General features: G+C 34.0%; 1 protein-coding gene across 1 annotated transcript; it reads left to right on the top strand.

Moving 5' to 3' along the window:
- Positions 1-2,638: 2,638 nt before the first annotated feature.
- Positions 2,639-16,930, top strand: LOC128189200 (matrix metalloproteinase-14-like). The gene is made up of 11 exons (XM_052860709.1): positions 2,639-2,821; positions 2,910-2,995; positions 4,505-4,674; positions 5,006-5,087; positions 6,623-6,762; positions 7,005-7,262; positions 8,627-8,803; positions 9,311-9,484; positions 9,812-9,945; positions 14,704-14,852; positions 15,972-16,930. The coding sequence occupies exons 1-11, from the start codon at positions 2,705-2,707 to the stop codon at positions 16,069-16,071; spliced, it is 1,587 nt and encodes a 528-aa protein (XP_052716669.1). The 5' UTR covers positions 2,639-2,704; the 3' UTR covers positions 16,072-16,930.
- Positions 16,931-24,601: the final 7,671 nt, after the last annotated feature.

The following is a 24,601-nucleotide window of genomic DNA, read 5'->3' as shown; positions in this document are numbered from 1 at the left end:
GAGTCGTACGTTTAAAACTAATTATGTCAAAATTTTTAGATTCATTTGGTTATATACCATTTTTGAATAAGTTTTCTCGTTATGTCACAAATGAGATAATTTTATTACTATGCCCCGAAAATTGCTGAATCACACCGGAAACAGTTATATTGCCCTCCCGGAAACAGTTATATTTCACAGGAAATAGTTATATTGCCCTCCCGAAACTGTAATATCACCATCGCGTGCAAGAATTCTGCATATTAATTACGTCGGGTTCGAAATTCAACGAGCCAGTTGCTAAGCAAACGTAAACAGATCCGCGAATTTTAAACATGTCAGGCCAACGTCTGCGGTTTGTTCATCTAAATTCAGATGAACTCGATAGTTTAATTGATGAAAAAAATTCGTCAAATACGACAAAAGTGATAAACTCAAGCGTGAGTGTTTTAAATATATTTGCCTCTGCCTTGTGAATTAAATAAATATGTTCATAACCCGACTTTGATTTGTTTAAAAATGTTATATAACATATATTACATGTCTTCTCGGGCGACAATACCAGAATATTTGTCCCTCGGTGACAGGAAAGCCCTGGGGTGTTATGTCGCCCTCTGCCTTCGGCATCGGGCGACATAACACTCCAGGGCTTTCCTGCCACCTCGGGGTAAATATTCTGGTATGTCGCCCTCGATGCCATGTAATATATGTATAATATTTTGGTCCATTTGGGTAAATAGATGCACCAGCGAAGCTCTAATTTATATATAATCAGGCCATAAATTCAAAATATTTTCAAAAATTAATAGCTTTGAATCCAGTGGATGAAAAAAAGGAAAGCAAGTCGAACTCGATGAGTGCTAATACCTGTGTTGAATGAATGGTACAGTAGGATATGCGCAAAAAAGTCCCGTCTACTCTTCCTACCCTATATTTATTGGAATATTAAATCCGATTATAAGAGTCAAATTAAAAATCAAGTACGGATATGTACCTGTTTATCAAAAGTAAAACTACTCATAATTTATCTACAGTGCATCGTTATGGAGCTACACAGAAAGTTTTATATTAATTTGCCGAGCCAAATAAAAAAAACCTGGAAAACGAAGAGAAAACAAAGTGGGGACAGAATAACTGGCAAACTAATTAGGACTATAAACCCCCCCCCCCCCCCTTCTTGAAATGTATATACTGAAAACAGATTATTGGAGTACAACATCCGCACACAATTAAAAGAACATTTCATGTTTTTTTTTTATCATTTTCGCTAGCTAATGTAAGACATCACAAATACCCCAAACCCCCTCACGGAAAAGGAAATGCTAGGTGATGAGAGAGAGAGAGAGAGAGAGAGAGAGAGAGAGAGAGAGAGAGAGAGAGTCGATGTAAAATTAAAGCTTGCTAGTTGGTCTCCCCTACCCTAGCTACCTCCTCTCTTTTCTCCTTTTAGAGGCTTAATTATTGTCTATATATGCTTGTAACAAATCAAATTAATTTCAAATTCTAAATCAAAACTGAATTTGACACTACAAAACTCTCTGTCTGTCTGTGTGTGTGTGTGTGTCTCTCTCTCTCTCTCTCTCTCTCTCTCTCTCTCATCACCTAGCATTTCCTTTTCCGTGAGGGGGTTTGGGGTATTTGTCACATAGATTTGCAAAGCCCACAGTGTTATCACTAATTTAATTGTTTATCCTGTGTGGGGTCAATTTATCAATGTTAATTTAACCATTATATAACCACAATATAAGAGCTATTAAGACATTTATTTGTAGGAAAGAACATGTACGAATGATTTTTATTTAGAACAGTTTGATGTTGCTAGGATACAGGTTTCAGATCCATGATTTGAATGGTTAATTTTGATATTGAATCTCGAATTTCGAATCTCGAATCTCGTATTTCGAATCTCGTATTTTGAATCTCGAATCTCGAATGATCCTTCTCGGCTTTCGTAGTTTTCACCTAAAGTTGCTTTTAAAAAATATTTATATATAAATTAAACCAATTTATCTTGTTTGCCACAAGTTATTTTGTCAAAGAACGGTAATTTCTTTTATACATTATTTGTAAACAAATCTAAAACTCGAGCTTTGTTTACTTAACAACGACTTCTTTCCTCTGTATCTCGCTTGTACCTTGGAAAATTTTGTATAGATGTATTGTATTGGTAATGTATGAGTATCGTATAGCCACTGTCAGTGTACTGCATGGTATTGTATAGATATCGTATATATGTATTGAATAGGTATTGTATGGTATAGGTATAGTATAGGTATCGTATAAGTGTCGAATAGGTATCGAAAAGTATTTTCAAGATATCATATAGGCATTTGGTTGGTATCCTATAAAATTTTTATAGTTATAATTAAATAGGCATTGCATACATATGGTATAGGTATTGTCTAGGTGTCGTATACATTCTTTATAGGTATCCTAAGCTGAGGGTGTCCAGGACTGTCCTCGTGTCAACGCACTTTCCGGTATTTGAGATCCTTATTATGAACCACCCACCGCGGAATGTCAAGTTTCCGTTTGTTTCTTCCCAAAGATTCCCTTCCACTCGAGTCATCAAGACAAGTACGGCTCAAAAGAGGACCCAGGAAACACGTTATGATGACTGCAAAGCATTTCCGAAACCCTTGACCCAGAATTTGATCTCTGTTTTTGTTTCACACCTAAGCTCACAGTACAATGTAGATGGTCTCGCAGTTGAACAGAAATCATAATGGAGTACAATCGCTTTTGCTGCTTACTTATTTTTATGATCAATCTACAAACCATATTTGGCGAGGATGATACCATAATTCAGCATCGTTCTAAGCGACAGGCATTCAGTCCTGATGTAAGATTTTTTTTATATACATGGTTTTTGTGATATAGGTATTTGGGGATTTTTGTATTTGACGTGCATTTGAATAAATTTTCTGTAGGCTTTTTTCGAAAAGTTTGGCTACCTTGAAGAGAAAACTTCATCTGGTCAGCAACATAGCCCAGCAGACAGAGAAAAGGCTATAAGGTAAGACGCAATGAAAAACGCGATCAAAAGATACTTTACACTGACACAAGTGTCGAAATCTAACGGTCTTATATGATTTGGGAATTTTTCCATAATTATAGAAGCTTTGTTTAGATATTGCTAAATGTTTTTTTTTTAATTTTTACAATCAAAATTTATTTCTTAAAGTCTATCATAACTGGATGACGTATAAATTCTTAGTAATAAGAGTTTAATATCAAAAACAAGGTTAGGTTTGTCTTCATCATTTGTTGACTAATCATTAATTAAAATGCATATTTGTTTAGGTTTCGAAAGTGAGTAGTTATTTATATACTTTTAACATAGGACTATATATGATATGGACTTAATATGGCCCTCTAAAATGAACATCATCTTTTTACTGTAATTCTTTGTTTTCTTTGTACAGATATATATGTGATGTTTTTACATAATGTTCATTTTGATTCAACTGCCCACAATTTAGAAATATGACATCGTAAAGACAACTTTTTCCCGCCATTTTTGCATTTTTAGCATAAAACAGCTTGATTTCAAGCAGTTTTTCTTTCAGAAAACATAGAGCGCATGCTTGAATAAACAAAATATTTTAATTAGAGATGTATCTAGCCAAGACTAATAAGTGACAAAAAAAGTTTCCTTGCTCAACATGCGCTCTTTATTTCCTATTCATAAAAAGATAAGGAAAATTTCAATTTTTGACTAATTTTGATTGAATCATTGAAATAGTGTCACTTCTGACGTCATATAATGCCAGTGAGTGCAAATAAATCAAATAAATAGGTGAAATATTTATTTACATCAACTTTTCTAAAAAATAACATAACATTTTACTGACCCCGAAACACTTTAAATAATGGCTAATTATTATTTGCCAAATTTAACTCATACCATTTTTAGTTCTTTGAATTTATTTTTTAATTACGACGTCGTCCCCCGTTAAGATCTTCTTTGCACGTGACGAATGATTTCATTGTACTTATATACTACTTGCAATTATTTCAAATGCTTACCTACATACATGTATGTACTGACCAAACTACCACTTTGTACAGGGTTGGGTATCAATAAATAAACGCCACTGTTCTCGTTAGGAATCGACTTTTGTACGGCGTTGAAGTTGAAATGTACTTCATGGCGTTATATTAATGAATTTTCAGTGTGCGTCGCGGCGTCAGATAAATGTCTTTTCTGTTCACTGCAAATGTGAAAAAGGAAAAAGCCAAATCAAATCCTGAATCACTCGGCAAGCTGACAATTGTCATATTTCATTTTCTTTGACTTTTTAAGCTTTGTTCACCAATTCGACATTACTAATGTAAAATAAAAATGAGAATGAATGGAGTTTGGTTTAAAGAAAAAGTTTATCAATACTCCAAGAGACCAAATAATAATGGCAGATGAATCCATCTTCGAACAAAATAATATGCCCTGAAAACGTGTACTAATTAAAAAGAATTTGAATTCTGTCAACTGCTGTGATAAAATTTATCCTGTTGATATCCCCAGAAACTTCCAGCAATTAGTTGGACTGCCAGTTACCGGGATTTTGGACCGTAAGACTGTCAAGAAGATGCAGGCTCCACGATGTGGCAACAAAGACATCTTACGTGACAAGGACACTGCCGCCAGAACCAAAAGCTCCAATCTTCTTAAGCCAGCAGAATTCAAAACATTAGGTTAAATTATGGAATCTGCATGTGTTACAGTGGCAATAATTCATTTATTAACCCATGTTATCTTGTACTTAAAAGATGTATTTGTATATGTCTTACGAAAAATCCATTTACTTTCTCAATATATTAGGTATAATAATATTTTTTTCAGTATAATTAGTAAACTTATTGCACGTATATATTTCGTAGTAAACTAAATTTCATAGCAGAAAGTTCTTTTAATGATCAAAGTGCGTACTTTTGAATAAAATCAGAGCTTTCAGAGAAGGCACTCGAGTTTATCTTGTAATTGTGTACGCCATCCATCTTTTTTAATACAATTACATTTATACAGGATTAAAATGGCCAAAAACTGAAGTATCGTGGAAGGTGATTGGGTACACGCGGACGAACCCATTGTCGCAGAGCCAGCATAGGTTTGTTCAACATCTTTATTTGCGTGAATAGATGTTAATATAAATGTGAATGTCTTTTGATTAGCTGATTTCAAATCCTCTAAACCTACTTTTATTCGCAAGCGAGAAATTTTTGCGATGTTCGCTAGAGCATCGTCGTCGCGAATATTTCTCGCCGCGAACCAGCCCTTGATGTATGGCTGTTAAAACAACACTTTATAAGGCTTACTCGCGAAAATTAGTCATCGCGAACCAGTTTGTTTTCAGTATTTACAGTACTTCTTGGTGCGGAATATTCTTTTACAATCAGGGCATATTTGACTCATTTCGTATAACTTGTCTTATAACTTATAGCTCAGAGTTACATGTAAATACCAATTATAGATTAAATGGAATTATTTTACCTCTTATAAGATCTCTGTAAAAAAGAATATCATATAAGAGATTCTAACAGAGGACGCACAGCTACCATTACGAATTCTGTAAAACACGAATACGTAAACCTTTTGTTTGCATTTTACAAAGCAGTGAAAAACAAGATATATTGCATACAAACAAAGCTGATTGTAAGGTTCTTTCTATGACAATTAAAAACCTCACAAACTTATCTTAAGCCCGCATTTAAGCCGCTGGCTTCTTAAAAATTATTCAATATTTATGTCAGAGCAAAGCAAAGCCATCTTAAGATATCAAGAGCATTAATGTCATCTGTCATCGTCTGGCATCGCAAAATGCCACACAATCTTTTTCTGTCTTTAAAACTATTATTCAGCATTTGTCTGTACTGCACAGGCACCTCAAGTTCAAATCAGACTTTTGAACGCATTTAACCCCAAGACGTGCGAAATTAGGGTTATCGAAAAATAAAGGCGCAGATACCATTTGGTGAATACAAACGTGTAAAATTAAATCAAATTTTTATTCAAGCAGAATTTAAACATAATTTTTTTTTTTAAAGCAAGCGGTAATTTTATGGATTTTTAATTTTTTTTATAATAAATGAATCAATCAGCATGTTGAACAAGAGTTTTGCATACAAGGGCTTAGAGTTTGATGCTCATCAATATTACATGCAAGACCTTCCCCATTGGTTGACTATGTATGTGTGTGTAATACTACAAGCACAACCCGTAAATAGTATACATGTGTACCTATTTACTGACCATTTGGACGATAACAAGTTAATTGCAGCAATTTCCCAAGGCAAACCCATAATATTATGAGACATATTCGGACACAACGTCTAAGAAAAAATCTTACAAATATGCGAGTGATGTTGGGTTTTTTATTTCTATGTTTTTTTCAGTGTCTGTCATTATATAAATATCATTCTGGTAAATATACACCAACTTAAATTTTCGTAATTCAAATTCTGTCATAACAAGGATATTATTTATTTTATTTATTTATTTATTCATTCATATCAAGACAGCAAGTAGTGATTTGACACCCGCGCAAAACAGTTTCAAAAATCAATTAAGATTAAAAAACTATTGAATTCGTTCTTTGCTTACAATGTTATCAGCTAGTGCATTGTGAGGAGTTCTCTCCCCTAGGCGGGCCTTCATCAACGCCTTCAATAAGTGGAGCAGCGTCTCGCCGCTGAGGTTCCGGGAGGTTGCCAGCGGTGACGCAGATATCATCATCGACTTCAAGCGCTACGACCACGGAGACGGTAGCCCGTTCGACGGAAGAAGTAAATCTTGCAATCTGTGTTCACGATTGTTGGAATTCGTATACATATCATCACCATTCAAATCGAGTTACACCATTATCAATTACTGCATGCGCCACAAACATTCGTCACAGAATACACCTATTCATTTTGTTTCATTGAAACAATTTATGGCTATTTCCTTAAATCTGCATGGATTTTAGGATAACATTGTTGTTTTAAAGACGCAAAGGTAGATATAAATCTATTATTACCATCTACAGGTGGAACTCTCGCACACGCCTTTTTCCCGGGTACCTCCGCTATATCTGGCGACACACACTTCGACGACGACGAAAAATGGACCATGGGCACCTCTGAAGGCACGAACCTGGAAATAGTGGCTGCCCACGAGTTTGGTCATGCTTTAGGTCTCAGCCATTCAAGCACACCGGAAGCTTTGATGGCGCCATACTACCAGGGCTATGATCCAAATTACAAGCTCCATGATGATGATATTCGAGGGATACAGAGTCTATATGGTAGTAATTTAAAGCATCTTTGTTTTAAAATGATTGTATACGTTATCTACAATAACAAAACACATGTCTCTGCAATTGGGGTAATGTGTAAACGCTTCCTTATTAGTCAATGCAAAAGAATGGCATAAATGTTTCCTTATTCACTGATTAGATTTATATTTGATATCAAAATGTCCCTAACGTGGGTCATAATCAAGAATGAATCATATATAATAAACAATTAGCAACGAAGGAGGAAATCCTGCTAAACAAATTCACCCCTGCGAATGTTATTGTCATTTAAATTTTAGACCACGTGGTTTTATTTGACCCTTTCTGTTTCGCAGTAAAAATCGTGCCTCGTGTTTATAGTCTATTTTAGAGAATCTAGGTACTTGTAGTCAAATATAAATTCTAGAGGTTTATTGATTTTAAACTCTATCTTCATTAATTTGTGGATAAAATGTGTTCTAGAAATAAAGAAAACAATACAAAAAATGGTTTTTTCTGCTGTTGCGACAATTAACATGCGTAGTAGAGATCCCCTATAAGAATTAATTTTCGATCCGCGCCTGACCTAGAAATAACATCAATAGTGAAACAGACTGTACTATTTTATGCAGAATGTTACTTGAAAATGGCTCGCTACACTAAGTTTTTAAGCAAAACATTCACCCATTAATTTTTTTTTAAAATGGTATTGCACACCACAAGCATCAAACATGGCTATGATTTTATTAAGCAACCTAATGTTTATATTATTAACCACTCTACACGTGGTTGAACACGAACGATAACTCTGTTCTGAATATCATCGTTTGATTTAAAAAAAACCGCTAGATGGTGAAATAAGACATACATCTTAAAAGATGTTGATGTTTTAATATAAATCAAAGTAGAATATGATATGAAAATCGACCGGTACTTACGTATTTTGAGAATATTATCCGAACACTTATACTTCCGCTCAAAATTTCACAGGAACTGAACAAATCTCGGTGAAGTCTCGTGAACTTTCATTCGAGCACCTCTGGATTTATTACATACTTAGCATCGATAAAGAAAACATTCCGAACACATTCGCAGGGGTGAAATTGAAAGGCAAGTACCAAGGACAGGTCGGCTCTATTCGGACCCCTGACCCTGGCACTTGTCACCTTCACTAACAAACTCCCAGAACTGTGGATTATGACTACCGCTAATGTAATACTACACAGAGGAACAGCTTCGGCTTTATTCGGACCACTGATCTCATTTTATGGGTCCAGAAGCTTAATACAAGAAATTATTGTTGCTCCATGAACATTTTAAAGAGGATTATGCATTGTTAAAAAATTCAATATTTGAATATATCTACATGTAAAGATCAATGTTTGGACCATCAGGTGGACCATCAAGAACCACAAGACGTCCGTACACCACAAGACGTCCGTACACCACACGGCGTCCGTACACCACTCGACGTCCGTACACCACTCGACGTCCTTACCCCAGGCCGACCACACGGAGACCGACACCACCTGGTGATATATGCAGTCTTAAATTTGATACCATATTCAACGGTAACTATTTCATAAATTCTCCAAAGTATATTTATGCAGTACAATAGAAATAAACTTAACATTTCAAAGGTCTTTGCTTTTATAAATGATATAAGGACCAAAGAAAAGCATTATAGAGGATTAAACTTTTACCTTTACCTCTGTGGGTGGTGTATAAGTGATATAAAATAAAGCGCAGATAACATATGCTCCGAACAATTGATATCTGACGAACAGACGAATGGACGGACTGATCATTGAAGGACACTTGCTAAAAAGGATCATACAAGCAACTAAAGGAATGTTCTTTGTAATTTAATTTAGTTTAAGCTTAAAAAAAACACATTTTCCAGCACCCACAATCATACAATAATATAGATGTAACAGAAATAGAATACATTTACATAAGTTTAGAAGCATCATTTTAATATTCATTTGAGTACACTCCTACAAGATCCTGATTGCAATCTTATGCATTCACCAAATCTGACAGCAAACAGCACAATTGCTTTTATGATTTCCTTGCAGCCCGCGATGGATCTATGTATGCTACACGAAAAGAGTTAATTTATAAGTTTAACCGAAATGGGATAGGATTTGAAAGAGGGTTTCCAAAGAAGACCAGAAAGATTTACAAAAGAGCCCCGAAGAACGCCGGGGCCGCCGTCAAAGATCGATACGGGAGGGTATACATGTTCAAAGGTAGGCTTGTACAGTACAATACCAAGAGGCCTGATAACTGATTGCATTGGTTATTACATGATTATTTGATTATGTATGCGAAAATTAATGCGAATTAAATTCAGTTTGTAACGCCTCATTTGATTGGCTAAACAAATTTATTTACATTGTATAACATAACTTACCTCGACACAATATGACGTATGGGCAAAAATATTAGCGTAAACGGTTCATAGTAATGGTTAATTGTATAACAAAGGTAGAAACTAAATTCATCCCTAAATCAAACTATGGAAAAAGCAGCATAAAGAATACATTCCTTTATATATTACGTAATCGCTATTTTAGGTAGTAAGATATTCCGTTACACGGATTATCAGCTTGACCAAGGATACCCGAAGAGAATTCCCGGTAAAAACAACTTCTACCGTAAAATCCAGGCTGCCATAACTTGGTATGATGGAAGGACTTATGTTTTCAAGGTGATTATATTTAAACACATTGTTTAAAACGTTTGTGTTTGAAAAGATATATATTGCAAGTCAATCTAATTGATATCATTTTCAGCAAAGTACAAAGATAGATTGAACAATCACAAACTCTTAAGGGGGATGTGCGGCCATCTTTTACATTTGATAATAAGAATGTAAACATTTCTTGAACTGGCTTGTTTCTGCCCCAAACTGACCAAAATTTTTTGCCAAAAGATATAAAAGCACTGAATATGAGATTCTACATATTGTTTTGTATGCAAATTATGCGTACAAGAACAGGACAATGCCTTTTTAATCACTTTAAACAGCTGTCGAACAACGCAGCTACATACTTATTTTAAAGATTTAAAATCTGAAAAATATGAAGGGGGTTCAATGGTGTCTTCTCTACAACCATTTGTTAAAAAAAGGTTGAATTTTACACATAAATGTAGAAACTTTGCCTCAAAATAGGGCATCCCTATTTTTATCAGTTGACATGGTATCTACTCTTAGAACAAGAAAATTCCAGGCAATACTTAGAACTCTCGTATCTGTGGAGGCACATAGACGTTATATTTTCATCAATAAGAATTAATGTCAATTCAAAATAATGTGGAATAAATGTGACAGACATCTCTATACCAGTTCCAAATGTATTTGTTTTATTTCTGAGTATAAATTAAGTTTAATTCTTTTTAGAAGTAGGATAGGGGTTCAAAAAATGAATTGCCTTAAAGGAAAAATATACATATATTTTTCAATAAAGATATAACTTTAATGTACCTCCATAGACACAGACAAAATTTATTGTTTTTGAGACTCATTTAAGAATAGGGTTCCCTCATTTGAGACAAAGTTACAACTTAAATCACTAAGCTTTGACCTTTTTCTCACCAAATGGTTGTTAAGTGAATAATAATGACTTCCTCTCATATTTTTTTTATATTTTTAAATCTTAAAGTTTAGTCTGTAGCTGCGCAGTTCAGAGATTTGAAAATGCATTGTTCTGCCCTTGCATGCTAATTTGCATACAAAACAGCATGTTAAACGTCATATTTATTGCTTTTGTATCTTTTGACAACAGTTTAAGAAACAAACCAGTTTCAGAAATGTTTAAATTTTTCTTCTCAAATGTAAAAGATGGCTGCACATTCCCCTTAAAATATAAACAAGTGTCAATATCTTACAAATACATTCATTAAGCATGATGTCGTACATTTCTTACGGAAATTAGTTGTAATTCATAGCTCTTTAGAAACTGACAGGAATCTACAAGATCCAGTTCAAGCTAGTATATCGATTGGTTGAAAACTCCAGCAACCAAGAAAAATCACGGATTGCACGAAATAATCATGATGTCAGACTCAAATTCCCATAATAGACAACTTGGCTATTTTTAGCTCACCTGAGCTGAAAGCTCAAGTGAGCTATTCTGATCACATTTTGTCTGTCGTCCGTCTGTCCGTCCGTCTGTCCGTCCGTCCGTCTGTCCGTAAACTTTTCACATTTTCAACATCTTCTCAAGAACTACTTGGCCAATATCAACCAAACTTGGCACAAATCATCCTTAGGCAAAGGGGATTCAAAGTTGTGAAAATTAAGGGCCACACCCGTTTTCAAGGGGAGATAATTAGAAATTAATGAAAAATTTCGAGAAATTTTCAAAAATCTTCTTCTCAAGAACCAGAAAGCCAGGAAAGCTGAAACTTGTGTGGAAGCATCCTCGGGTAATGTAGATTCAAAGTTGTGAAATTCATGACCCCCGGGGGTAGGGTGGGGCCACAATGGGGGGTCGAAGTTTTACATAGGAATATATAGAGTAAATCTTTAAAAATCTTCTTCTCAGAAACTAAACAGCCAGGAAAGCTGAAACTTGTGTGGAAGCATCCTCAGGTAGTGTAGATTCAAAGTTGTGAAATTCATGACCCCCGGGGGTAGGGTGGGGCCACAATGGGGGGTCGAAGTTTTACATAGGAATATATAGAGTGAATCTTTAAAAATCTTCTTCTCAGAAACTAATCAGCCAGGAAAGCTGAAACTTGTGTGGAAGCATCCTCAGGTAGTGTAGATTCAAAGTTGTGAAAATCATAACCCCTGGGGTTAGGTTGGGGCCACAATGGGGTGTCGAAGTTTTACATAGGAATATATAGAGTAAATCTTTAAAAATCTTCTTCTCAGAAACTAAACAGCCAGGAAAGCTGAAACTTGTGTGGAAGCATCCTCAGGTAGTGTAGATTCAAAGTTATGAAAATCATGACCCCCCAGGGGTAGGGTGGGGCCACAATGGGGGGTCGAAGTTTTACATAGGAATATATAGAATAAATCTTTAAAAATCTTCTTCTCAGAAACTAATTAGCCAGGAAAGCTGAAACTTGTGTGGAAGCATCCTCAGGTAGTGTAGATTCAAAGTTGTGAAAATCATGATCCCTGGGGGTAGGGTGAGGCCACATTGGGGGGGGGGTGTTAAAATTTTACATAGGAATATATAGAGTAAATCTTTAAAAATCTTCTTCTCAGAAACTAATCAGCCAGGAAAGCTGAAACTTGTGGGAAGTATCCTCAGGCAGTGTAGATTCAAAGTTGTGAAAATCATGACCACTGGGGGTAGGGAGGAGGCCACATGGGGGGGGGGTGTTAAAGTTTTACATAGGAATAAAGAGTAAATCTTTAAAAATCTTCTTCTCAGAAACTAATCAGCAAGATGATTCTTTTTAATTGTTAAGACTTTGGCTCCAGGACAATTCTTTGGCCTCACAAGAAGGTTCAGAGTTTGATGTAGCTAAATATCCCATATATAAACAATTGTAAAGGATCTTTTTGAGAACTGCAATACTCAACATGTGATATGACTATAAAATTGAAGCAGGCAGCTATTTTTTCATTAGAATCTTTTTGTATTACTGTTTTGGGTTATTGCCCTTGATTTATTGATTCTTGATTATTTTAATTAATGCATCCACTGTTAACCAATTAATGTGATGATTATTTTTATACAATAATAAATATTCAATGTATATAAGTTGTTCTGCATAAGTAGTTTTGGGTTAGGCTGGATTAGTTTGTTTATTTTTGATTTCCAATTTTTAGATACTATGAATTATTTTAGGCTGGCACATATATAGGGACAGTGTCTATTGCATCGCAATGAGTGACTGTTTGGGGTTAAACTTGCACAGGTACGGAGAAATTGAGGGTGTTGACATCCCTGCTGTTTCTAGTCTTCGTGATTTTCTAACCAACGATAAAGAATGTGCGGTCATTTCTGCCCTGTATCGCATTGATACAAGTGTGCGGTCATACCTGCTTGTATTGGTGGTGGTTGCGGCGGAGCACTAGTGTATGGTCATCCCTGCTGGTGTTCTGGCCTTTCTAGTGCAAGTGTGCGGCACTCCCTCATTAGGTTGAGCTGTTGGCGCAAGTGTGAGGTCATCCCTGCTTGTGTAATCTCTGCTTGCATTAACGTTGATACCTGTTGAGTTGCGTAGGTGTGCGGTCATCCCTGCCTGCATAACGTTGAGTCCCTATATATGTGCAGGAGCGGTGATTAAAGTCTGCTCTTGTAAATATTTTCAGCAATCAGGGCTATCCGAGTTCCAAGGGGGAAAAATGGATTTTATTTATACAGGATCTACATGTATTAATGTACATTGTCCAGATTGTATTATGACTCCATTAAGCTGACTTTATCATACCTATTGTTCCTCAGGTGAGCGATGTGGCCCATGGGCCTCTTGTTTAAAATCTATTCTACTACAGTTATTGCCGAGATCAAAGAGATGCCGCGGACATTATTCTCCAATATACCACGAACGTCATCAGTAAATTATCAGATCAGAAATACCTATTTGTCTCGCACTGATCATGGAAGTACCACTTCAAACCGTAAAAAGTTTTAAAACCATGTCAATTTCACGTGTTAGTTCCAGTCAAAACAATGTGTATTGCCTCAGATCTTTATTCTTAAGAGATCAATGCGGCTGTTCCTAGGACCTCCCTAGCACATTTTCACGGCGTGTTTTTACATAAAATATATAACGTGTTGTAGTAATAATCGTATTAAATTGTCTTTAAAATATTAGGAATGTGATTCAAAGATATTTTATAAATAAGTGAAGAGTATTAAAATCCTAAGAAAAAAGTATGTCGTCTGCATGTGATTCCTTTGATCGATACACATGTAAACATTACTAACAAAACCGTTGGGGTTACACGGAACAGCCGTCAAAATGACCTAGATCGTCTCTCTATAGGAGAAACGATCTGTAGAAATACTGGGCTGTTAGTAGAATAGAAATAAAGTTCTTGTTTTCATGAATGTTGCAGGATAACCTCCTCGGTCTCGAAATGTTGTTTGAAATATAAAAGCCTCGGCTAACGCCTCGGCTTTTATATTTCAAAACAACATTTCTCGACCTCGGAGGTTATTCTGCAACATTCACGAAAACTCGTACTTTATTTCTTAAATATACTGCTGTACACAAACAATAATTACTAGTGTTTACTTTTACATAATTTTTATTGCAATTTCATTAATTTGTTAAACATATATGTAAATATTAACAAAAAATGCTATCTTTGATGATTCGTGTGGGTTTCGAAAGTAGCGATCAGTGCAGAAAATATTTCCATAACCCGCTAACGCAGGTTGCTTTTTCCTGCTGTATCGATGCCGTCATATCCCACATGCATCACCATTCTGTGACTACCGATGACTTTTTATCATGTTTGTCTCCTTTACCTTTTATATCTCGATCTCGGTTATAGGGGGATAAATATAGTATCTGGGACGAGAGGTACATCAACCCCCCCTCCGGTTATCCTCGCCCGATCTCTTCGTTCTGGGGAGGGATACCTGTCAATGTTGAGGCAGCCATCAGATGGGGCAGTAACACGTTCTTCTTCAAGGGCAAAAAGTAAGCTCTCTCTCTCTCTCTCTCTCTCTCTCTCTCTCTCTCTCTCTCAGTATTTGAGTTTGTTCATAATTTATCACATGCACGTAGACCATTAGTAAAAAAATATTTTAATGTGTGATAAGATTTAGAAAAAAGGAAGAAAAAGACTAAAACATAATTTGTATAAACAAGCAGTTTATTATATCAACCCTCTTCCGCCAAAACATTTCAAAGACGTCTGTGTAACCTGATATTATTCAAAATACACGCACGTCTTTCCGCTATATAAGGAGACAAAGAAGCATTTTTTTAGTTGTAATGAAATATCCGTAAAAATAGTTTGATCGAAATAAAATGGTCAAGCTTCTAAAAATATATCAAAATAAGGTCATTCAGTGTTAATTCTTACACTACTTGATCACATATCCAAGATGCATGGGGCTTCAAAAGTATTCAGAGGGAGTACGTTATGAGCTATTTCTAATATCAACGGAAAGGAGCGTCTGAGCGATCGTCTTTTAGCTAGAAAATTAGCTGCTTTGAAAAGTGGTGTCGGATAAGAATTGATTTTTTAATTTTTTTCATAAATTAACTTTTTTGATTAAATTAGTAATGTAGAAAAATTAGGTCGAGCAATCAATGTTACGACAGAAAAAAAAATTATGAAAGCTTTGATAATTGATTTTAATACTTCGAGAGGGAAAACTGGATTTAGTTTCAAAATTTTGCTAAAAGTCAAGATTTTTTTTCAAATGAACGCGAAATAAAATATCTTGGCCAACCTTCCATCCCAGATTTAACCTAGATGTACTCCATTACTGGTATCGATAAAGATCCTCTCTGTTCCTCAATCCATCTGTATGTCTATTTAAAAGTTTCCCATTTTTTCATGTGATTTTTAAAAGCAAAAAATGCAGCTCGTCTGATAGTTTTCTGATGACAAACTTTTGACCAAAAGTAGTAATTCACTAACAATGGTCGGCCGTCTAGTAAGCTAATGCAATATAAACCTACAGTGCATGTACTTAGATTTACATGAATTATGCACTCTATCACACATAATAGGATGGGACATATTTTAGACGTAAACCAACCCATGCTTTCCGACTTTTAGGCCTCATCATCTACGTTTTGTTTCAGTTACTTCAAGTTTGATGATCGATACAGAAGGAAGTACGCTGGCTACCCTAAACCCAAGGCCGCCCCCTGGTTAGGATGCGGGAGAACCACACCCAAATAAATCCGCGGGGAGCGTGATATGGACATAGTAGTCAATTTAACTAGCTTCTGATTTATGCGAGGCCGAGTCCAAATATTTCTATTCTAGATATTTTGATGAAATTTATTGCGAGTATATCAATAATTTTTAGGTAAAAAAAGTGATTCACCACCTCAATTTTCTCGGAGGTCGTTTTGAAATTTATCATTGTTTATTATAGGACCTACGGGAACTTGTTAAATAAATGCATAATTTTCACATTATCCCCAATTTTTTTTTGTATTTCTATCCAAGGAATTTTTTTTCAATCTTTGAAAACTATTGTAAAACATAACCAAATTAAATTTCAACAAAAATTTACCTCTTGGATTGGTTTAGAGATATTGATTATAAAAATAATTAGCCCCCCCCCCCCCTAAAAAAATGGCATATTTCGATATTTTGGCTTTTAAAAATGAATTTTTAACAGAATAATCATTTTAAAATGCTCTTTCGGTAATGTTTTTAACCCATCGCAGCCTTGGATAAATGTGCGAATCATACTTCTTTCGTCTGCTTTAGTGCATAGTTAATTATCTCAACTGATAATGTTAACATATATTGTTAATTTTATATAAAAACACAATGCAAAAGAAAGTTACAGCTTTGCACCTACGGCTGCATGAAAATAAAAAAACGCACAAAGTCATGCGCTCTCGAATTTTACTCGGCCTCGTTAATCGCACAAAACTGTACACTGTGTGTACAATGGGTTTTTTTTTCAGGGATAAAATATATTAATGAATTCCAACAATATAAATATATTATGTTGAAAAAATGTATGTGGTTATTGTATATTATGTAGCTTTTGAAAACAATAAAAGAAAGTTGTTAAAGGGTTGCCCTTTTTTGTTTGATAATGTAAACTATGTCGAACATGGTTTTATTTAGCGATAAAATATTAAGCTCAAGCTTTTCTAGTCAAATGCTGGTAAACGTTGCTACTTTTCACATTTCCATCTTCATCAAAACAACTTATATAATATATATATCAACGAAACTTGGCACAAATCATTTTTTTTTTTGTTCAAATAAAGCTCATTGTCACCATCCAAGAGAAGATCACAAAGAGGGAATGAAAAAACTGTATTAAAAATAAATACGATCTTCGATCCGGGAAACGGGGTTGATAAAATAGGTCTGAAGAAAATGGAATCTTTGATTAGTATATTCAAGTTAGAATCAAGATATATAGCATGCAGAGTTTCCAAGTTGGTGTTGTAGTCATAGAGAGTCATAGGGAAAGTAGGTGAATTGGGAGAGATAAAGTTCAATTTCACAGAAATCTCGTCATTTTCTTTCACTCCTTCAAAACCGCTTGTAATTTGATAAAAAAAAAGGTGCTAACATGATAAAATTCCCCAGCTTCAAAATAGAGTAGACAGGCATTAGGGTCAAATACAAAGCCCACACTCTGGGTGAAGGGCATTCACGAAATTAGCACTAATTTTACAAAGATCTTTACGAATTTGATCTTTAAAAATATTTGCCACTGTACTTGTTTAATATAAAACAAATAAAATGGCGAAAAACAGCGACTCTCCTCCTACATCATTGATGATGTTCATGTCGGTATAAACAGTTCTCAATGACAGCTTCGCGTGATTATGATATGTTCACTACGTGCGCTGACATTTTGTTTCTCAGAGGGTATGTCTTGTGGGTGGTAAAAACCTTAAAAAGGTCCACTTTCCTAGACAAACTAATAACCTTTATAAAAAGAACACGCTAAGACCAAATTACGTCTAGTCCTAGTAAATGAATTCAGTGCAAAGAAGTGTCTTGTTAGCAAAATTATGTTCCTCTTCTAAAGATAATTATTTGGAAGACATATCTTTTGTTGAAATCTGAAATTATCTGAAAGCTTCATAATCTTCAATGCTCTACTTATATTACATGTATCACATCCCTGGTTTCCTTTGATTGTTCGACCAAGTTAAGGTATTAAATATTACCCATGCAAATGCATTATCTTAGAAATATGAGGGCTGTTCGGAAATTATTGAGACATTTCCTCTTACTCCCTTGGGAAAAAGGGTAAACCATTGAAATTTCACCAGAATGTAAACCATGATACAGTTTTTAACATGATAATTTTGAAGATAATGCATTCATTTGTTCATTCTTGGTAAGCTAACAAACTTGCTTACATCCATTGAGCACTCACAAACTCACCCCAACGTCATTTAACGTTTTTCTTTGTTCCTATGTTTTAAACACCTTACATACTATTCTTCATTTTTCATGTTCTCTATTTTCAAAATTGCAACAGTTATGTATTATCTCCGTTCTTGATATTTTGGGGAAAAAGTCGAGTTATTTCTTCCCCTAAGATCAGCTTACTGTGAAACGTCTATTACATGCACGTTCATTTTGTTTACATGTATATCTTAGAAAAGTTAAAATCAATTTGTGTGTAAAAATTATTTGATCTTTAATCCCTTTGTCTAATTCTAATTAATTAATTAGTCAATAAACCCCATTAACCGAAGCTTTTGACCCCTTCCCATGGTATGTATTTCGTTGAAGCAATTTCTTGGCAAGAAAAGGTCTTCTTCCGATTTTCCAACCAATGTGGTGCTACGTATATATTTTTTTTATTATCACCGTATCTCAAATCGAACGCACAAAGTTTAGTCTCAATAAATAGCAAAATGAACTAATTTAATTTGGATTCTTTTATCAATAATTGAAAGTCTACCAACATTTGAAATTAAAAGTTATATAATTTCTGACTTCGGGCCTGTGCCGGGTACCCCGACCATTTATTCACATACCGTGATAAACATATTATTAATTATTAATATTACTTTGCTCATTTATTTGTTCAAGTTTCTTTAATGTTTATGCTCATTTTCACTAAAATTTGTCACTTTGAGAGGGGAATATTTGTGTTGTGTCAATAATTTCCGAACATCCCTCGTGTATATGTATAAACTTTCGCTGAGTATCATGTTATTAGCTACATGTTTACTGTCATTCCCAAACTGCATTATATTTTATTTTTGAAAGAGTTAAGCTATAAGCAATATTTTCACAATTACGAAAATCTCAATCGTGGTGTAAAATTTTGAGGAATTGTTCTTTATTTTCCAAATGATATTCAAAGACCCTAAACTGAAAAAGTATGCTATTGACATACTTTTTGATTTTAAAAATAACACAACTATCAAAGGTCTATATCATAAAATAGATGGTTGTTCATTATCAACAGTGGATTTTTTTATTCATTTCGAGTAAACGTCATCCTCAAGTAAAAAATAAATATATCATACCCTTCCTTTAGTAAGAGGGCACGGAGAGATAAAAATCGAACCATCTTGAATGCCTTACGGATTATGATAAAAGCATAATAGAATCACACACAAAAACCAAAAGATCTGAGGTATCCATGTCATTTTTTACCATTACAGTTGCTATATCAACTTCGTTGCAACTCCTTGTTCAGAACGTTGCCTCTTATCTGCTTTGATGATCTTGTCACTTTATAGTATGCAGTTTACCTCTATTAATACTTCTGGGTTTTATAAACTTCAGCATTTGTATCGCCATAGTTTAGTCACAAAGAAACGCAAGTTATTCATTTGAGATAATCTTTATTCAGAAATAAAAATATACTTTTAATAACGATAGAAACATATATTCAAAATATTCAAAAATAAACTTTTGTGCTGTTTTGTCCAATTTGTGATAAGTGGGGTGTTTTTTTACTTTGGATAATATTTTAAATCTAAAGTTTTGCCATAATTATTAGCAAGTTTTTATCCATTAGATGGAATTCAAGAAACTAGCGCATCCAACATTAGTACGTTCTATAGAGTAAAAACACCAGCAGGTTGTATCCATTTTTACCTTGAGCACATACACCCCACAGTTAAGTCGACATTTTCAAACTTCCAGTCAAGTCGTAGAGTGAACGGTAAATTCCCGTCCTGATCTCCTTCCAAACTCCGTGTTAAAACTCTAGCTGTATGTTTGGCAGGAACACATCGATAATGGCCGTACCAACAAGTTGTATTTAAACATCTGACTTCTTTTATATGTCTTGGAAAGTACATCTCTCCCAAATCACGCCAATAGTAATTATAATCACATTGCCAAGGCAGCTCGATGTCTGTAGAAAACGGTTCGGAGGGTCGTATTATGTCCCTTTGAGCACTCCGCTCAGCGGTAGAAATGGGCAAACTAGATCTATCCAGGGTGTATCTTTGGATGTGTGAAAGAGCTGATGGTGAGTGCATCCCAGAATTCCTTCCTTGTCGTCCGAACTTATCGAAATACTTGTGTAGAGAACAAACAACTGGACTAAACACACACAGCATAAAAACTGGAAGCTGTAAAAAAGGGGTATTTTTTTAAAAGGTATATCTCTATATAAACAAAAGTCTTACATACATTTTTAAATTTTTATCTGTGATCTAATTTAATATAAAAGACAATGTTAAAGGAATGTGATCATTTAATCACAGTGTTGTATAATTTTTTGGAAGAATGGTTTTATCTACATTACTACAATGCATGCGCACGTGCCTGTAGGCAATTGTCGCTAAAAAGATTCAAACTTGGGTCGTTCGTAAATGAAGCGGAGGTACCGATAGATTTACAGTGGCTTTCAGCAAAAATATGACATACAGGCACTTCCAAATTATGAAAACAGTAGGCAAAGTAATTTTAGGGAAAAACTATTTGTGTGCACCCAGGTTCCGCATTAAAAGTAAGGGTCTTAAAATGGTCTAAATTGTAGTTTGTGAATGGTATTGATGAAAAGAAATAGTGATGTAAATGTAGGGAAAAATACTGAAGAGGAGAATGTAAGTTAAAACGTTTATTCCAAGGACGCTGATCTAGCCGAGTGAAGGCCAATCGATCAATAAACGCACTTGAATCTTACAACCCGAATCTGACTCACGATACCATACTTTTATTGTTCATTTGTTTATTACTTGTTGATGTCGAACCTTTAGGATAAGCAAATAAAGATAATCATTTTTCATGAATCATACAACCCTAACATCCAGGTATTTGCAACGTTTAAATTGATTTTATGTTTTGTAAAAATGGAAATGAAGAACGTACTGTGTTATTCTTCTATCTTTTTTACCACTCAAAAATGAAATTATCGGTCAAAGCAACCTCTTAAAATGCTAGTATGCCCTCATCCGACCAAATGATGTAAATAATACATGAATCAAGATATATTTTCTTATACATAAAACTTTTTTCTGAAGAAATCTGTTAATTTGATAGAGCTTATATCTCTTAAATTTTTAAGCAACGATTTAAAATTTTAAAAATCGTTTTCCCTACCTTCCTTCCTAAAGATGGGGAAAAACACCGAGTCGGAAATGTGCAAACGAGCACAATGTTTAAGGCGTTCTTATTTTTTAAAGTTTTTAAATGCAAATAAATCTTTTATCTAATGATAATTACATCAATGAATTTTTCAATGATGTTTTCAATGAACGTTTTTTTAATGATGCATATTTGAAATACTGATACGATGATTGTGTGAATAACAATTAAACTTTACTCCTTTCTAAGGTAGTTGAGATATAAATTAACAGTATGATTTTTTTGTGCACACCATTTTAAAACCAAAAACGTTATTTCGCCTGCTTTGTTTTATGCTCTAAAATACAATTTTAAACAAGAAAATTAAGTAGGTTCCTTTATTATTTTGACAAATTCCAATCAAAATCAAACTTTCCAAAACAGATGTAAAGTGGTAGCATACAGTTTAAAACAACAATAAGTTGATTATTTGACGGTTTGCATTATTTGAACTTATAAATTCAAATTAAGGTCGGACGCGACCTAACTTCCATTTTTTCTATTTTTTTAATATCTCCACAATGTGAAGATTTCCACTTCTTAATTTCATAATAATATTTTTATGTTATATGATTCTTTATTTATTTAGATATAAAGTATGACTTTACTTATAAGCATTCAAATGCATTTTGTATGCTATTTTAAAGAAAAATTCGAAATATTCTAGCTCCGACACGAGCCTGGTAATGTACCCTGAATTTTTAAGAATTAACAGGTTTAAATGTAAATAAGTAAGGAATAAAATATCAAAGAAAATTATACAAAATTGAGGAACGTCTCGTCTGTCCTTAAATTCCAATGAACTGTATGAGAATGACATAAATGTTGGTATTATTTTTTTTTATTTGTGCGTGGATTTGGTTTCATTTTAATCGTGCATTTGATATTTTAGAAAAATTGTAAGTTATTTTTGACATTTGGATAGATTCGATTCATAGATTTAAAAAGCAATAAAAATAATCGTTAGGTTTTTTATGAGAAAAGGAATACCCCCTCAAAAAAACATGCATAAATCTGAGGACCTTATACTCTTGCAGTGAAATCATTTAACAAAAGAGTGGTTGCAAGAGACACAACATAAAATCTTGGTGCTGAGAATCATTTTGAAAATTACAAATCTTTAAATAGAACGCTGTCTTAAGATGTAATATTTTATTGCAGTTTCAAACCAAACGATGAGTTTTTAGATATATAGATGTCATTTCCAAAGGTACAACCTTCCTTTATTTATTGGTATAATTCTTTTTTGTTCTGATGAAGGAATCATTTCTCTTTTCTCATCGTACAAAGGACAATGTATTCAGTAACACTCACTGTCTATACAAACTAAACTGTAAGGGCCCGAAGCAATGTCGATGCTTATTTAACTAATCATGTGTGAAACATTGACATGCTTCGTCATCTGTCGCTATACATACAATTACTGTTGCTTGAGTCAAAATATTTCGTAATGTCAAAGTTTGCCGCCGATCTTTACGGAAGCTTGTGTCAAAACCTGCCATGATTTTAATAGATACCAACGTTTTTAACTGGCGCTGTTCTATACATTAGCTTGCGTTACAACCCGTCTTTGTGCCGATGTGTTAACTAACGCTGGTCTCCTCGGGTATGATGGAACATGTCCTCAATTTTTCTAATATTCCATCAAACCAAAGGTGAGCACCATCAGTTGTAAAGAGGCTCAGTGTTCAGACACCACTACAGGTATGGCAACCTTAACGGTAAAAACACCAAAATGCCCCGTGTCATAACAATTAAATATATTCATAAAAACAAATCTCGATATTTTTGTCATTCCTTCTTAAATGCTTTTAGAAAAAATAAATTGAATGACATAGCCAATGGTTACAAAAAGTAAAAAAATGTCATTATCATTGTGCCCTTGCACTAAAATGTCCTTTAAAATAGTCGACATTTCTAGACACTTTGTTTTTAGGGATCAACAACCTTAGAATAGAACTGTCTTTCCAAAAAAACAACCAAACAAACAAACAAACAAAAGCATTCTCAATTTCATAAAAATTATGTAAGCTGACAATTAACATAAAATTATGTTTGATATATTTCTAACTTTGGAATAAAGATACTGATAATTACATGTAGATTATTTATATTTAAAAAAAAAGAAGAAGATTTTTTCAGATATCATAATGTCTGTCATTTCTTTGTTATGATATATGAAACCGTTGTTTTTTGGGTTTTTCTTGCATTTCTAAATCATTTCTTTCAGTTTATTTCAAGAAAATCAACGCGTCTATCATATGAATACCATCAATAAGGATATAATCTTCCTCGCAAATATAGCATCGTGCGAATGGTATGTAATTTTGAAGCAAAATTTTATTTCCATGAACATATGGAACTGAATCTTTGGCACTTAAGACGGAATTAATTGTATTGATCATTACCTATAATCCTTTCTTAATTCACTCTTTTCATATCTTTAGCATTAACTTGATTCATTGAAAGGTTTGTGAAATGAGAATATGTATAAGAGTGTAGAAAATAGACCAATGGATATTCTTAAAATGTATTGAGACTAAAAGCAAGAATTATCGTGAAAGCGTTATTGATAGCAGACAAATAATTGATTTTCGGTAACTCTAAATTAATACGCAGTTCTGCACGGATATTATAGCAATTGTTATAGATATTGTTGTTGTTAAAAGTAAGACGATATCAAATAGTAATGAAAATTTCAAAAAGAACTGGGCAGTTACGATGATCCAATTCATATATCTTGAAAAAATGAATTGATAATTTATTAAAACACAACTTCCTTCTTTAAGGATATACGGAGTCATATGGCAATACAACAAAAAAATTGCGGAAAATGATGTTTCAAATTTCAGCATTGAACAATGTTCAGTTTATATTAGGTGCAAATTTGTTTGTCACAAGACATCCAGATGCAGACTTTACAAAGAAATATATATGATATGATCATATGAGCCAAATTTGGCCCCAATGATTCGCCATTTTTTAAAGTGTTTCGCGTACAATAAATTTTTACGTTATTTTTTAGAATAGTTGTTATAAATTATATTTTTCACCTATTTATTTGATGTGTTTGCACTTACTGGCAGTATATAACGTCAGATGTGACGCAATTTTTATAGTTCAATCAAAATCAGTCAAAAATTGACATTTTCCTTATCATTTAATCAATAGGAAATATAGG

This window comes from Crassostrea angulata, chromosome 6 (genome assembly GCF_025612915.1).
Source record: "Crassostrea angulata isolate pt1a10 chromosome 6, ASM2561291v2, whole genome shotgun sequence".
In the NCBI taxonomy this organism is placed as follows: Eukaryota; Metazoa; Mollusca; class Bivalvia; order Ostreida; family Ostreidae; genus Magallana; species Magallana angulata.
Note: the sequence above shows the minus strand (reverse complement) of the source record. Positions and strands in the feature narration are given on the sequence as shown.

What these genes read in the sequence shown, in the direction of transcription:
- LOC128189200 (XM_052860709.1), top strand. Translation starts at nt 2,705, where the DNA reads ATGGAGTACAATCGCTTTTGCTGCTTACTTATTTTTATGATCAATCTA. An exon ending in TAGCCCGTTCGACGGAAGAA is followed by an intron (nt 6,763 to 7,004) that starts GTAAATCTTGCA and finishes TACCATCTACAG; the next exon opens with GTGGAACTCTCGCACACGCC. An exon ending in ATTTGATACCATATTCAACG is followed by an intron (nt 8,804 to 9,310) that starts GTAACTATTTCA and finishes ATTTCCTTGCAG; the next exon opens with CCCGCGATGGATCTATGTAT.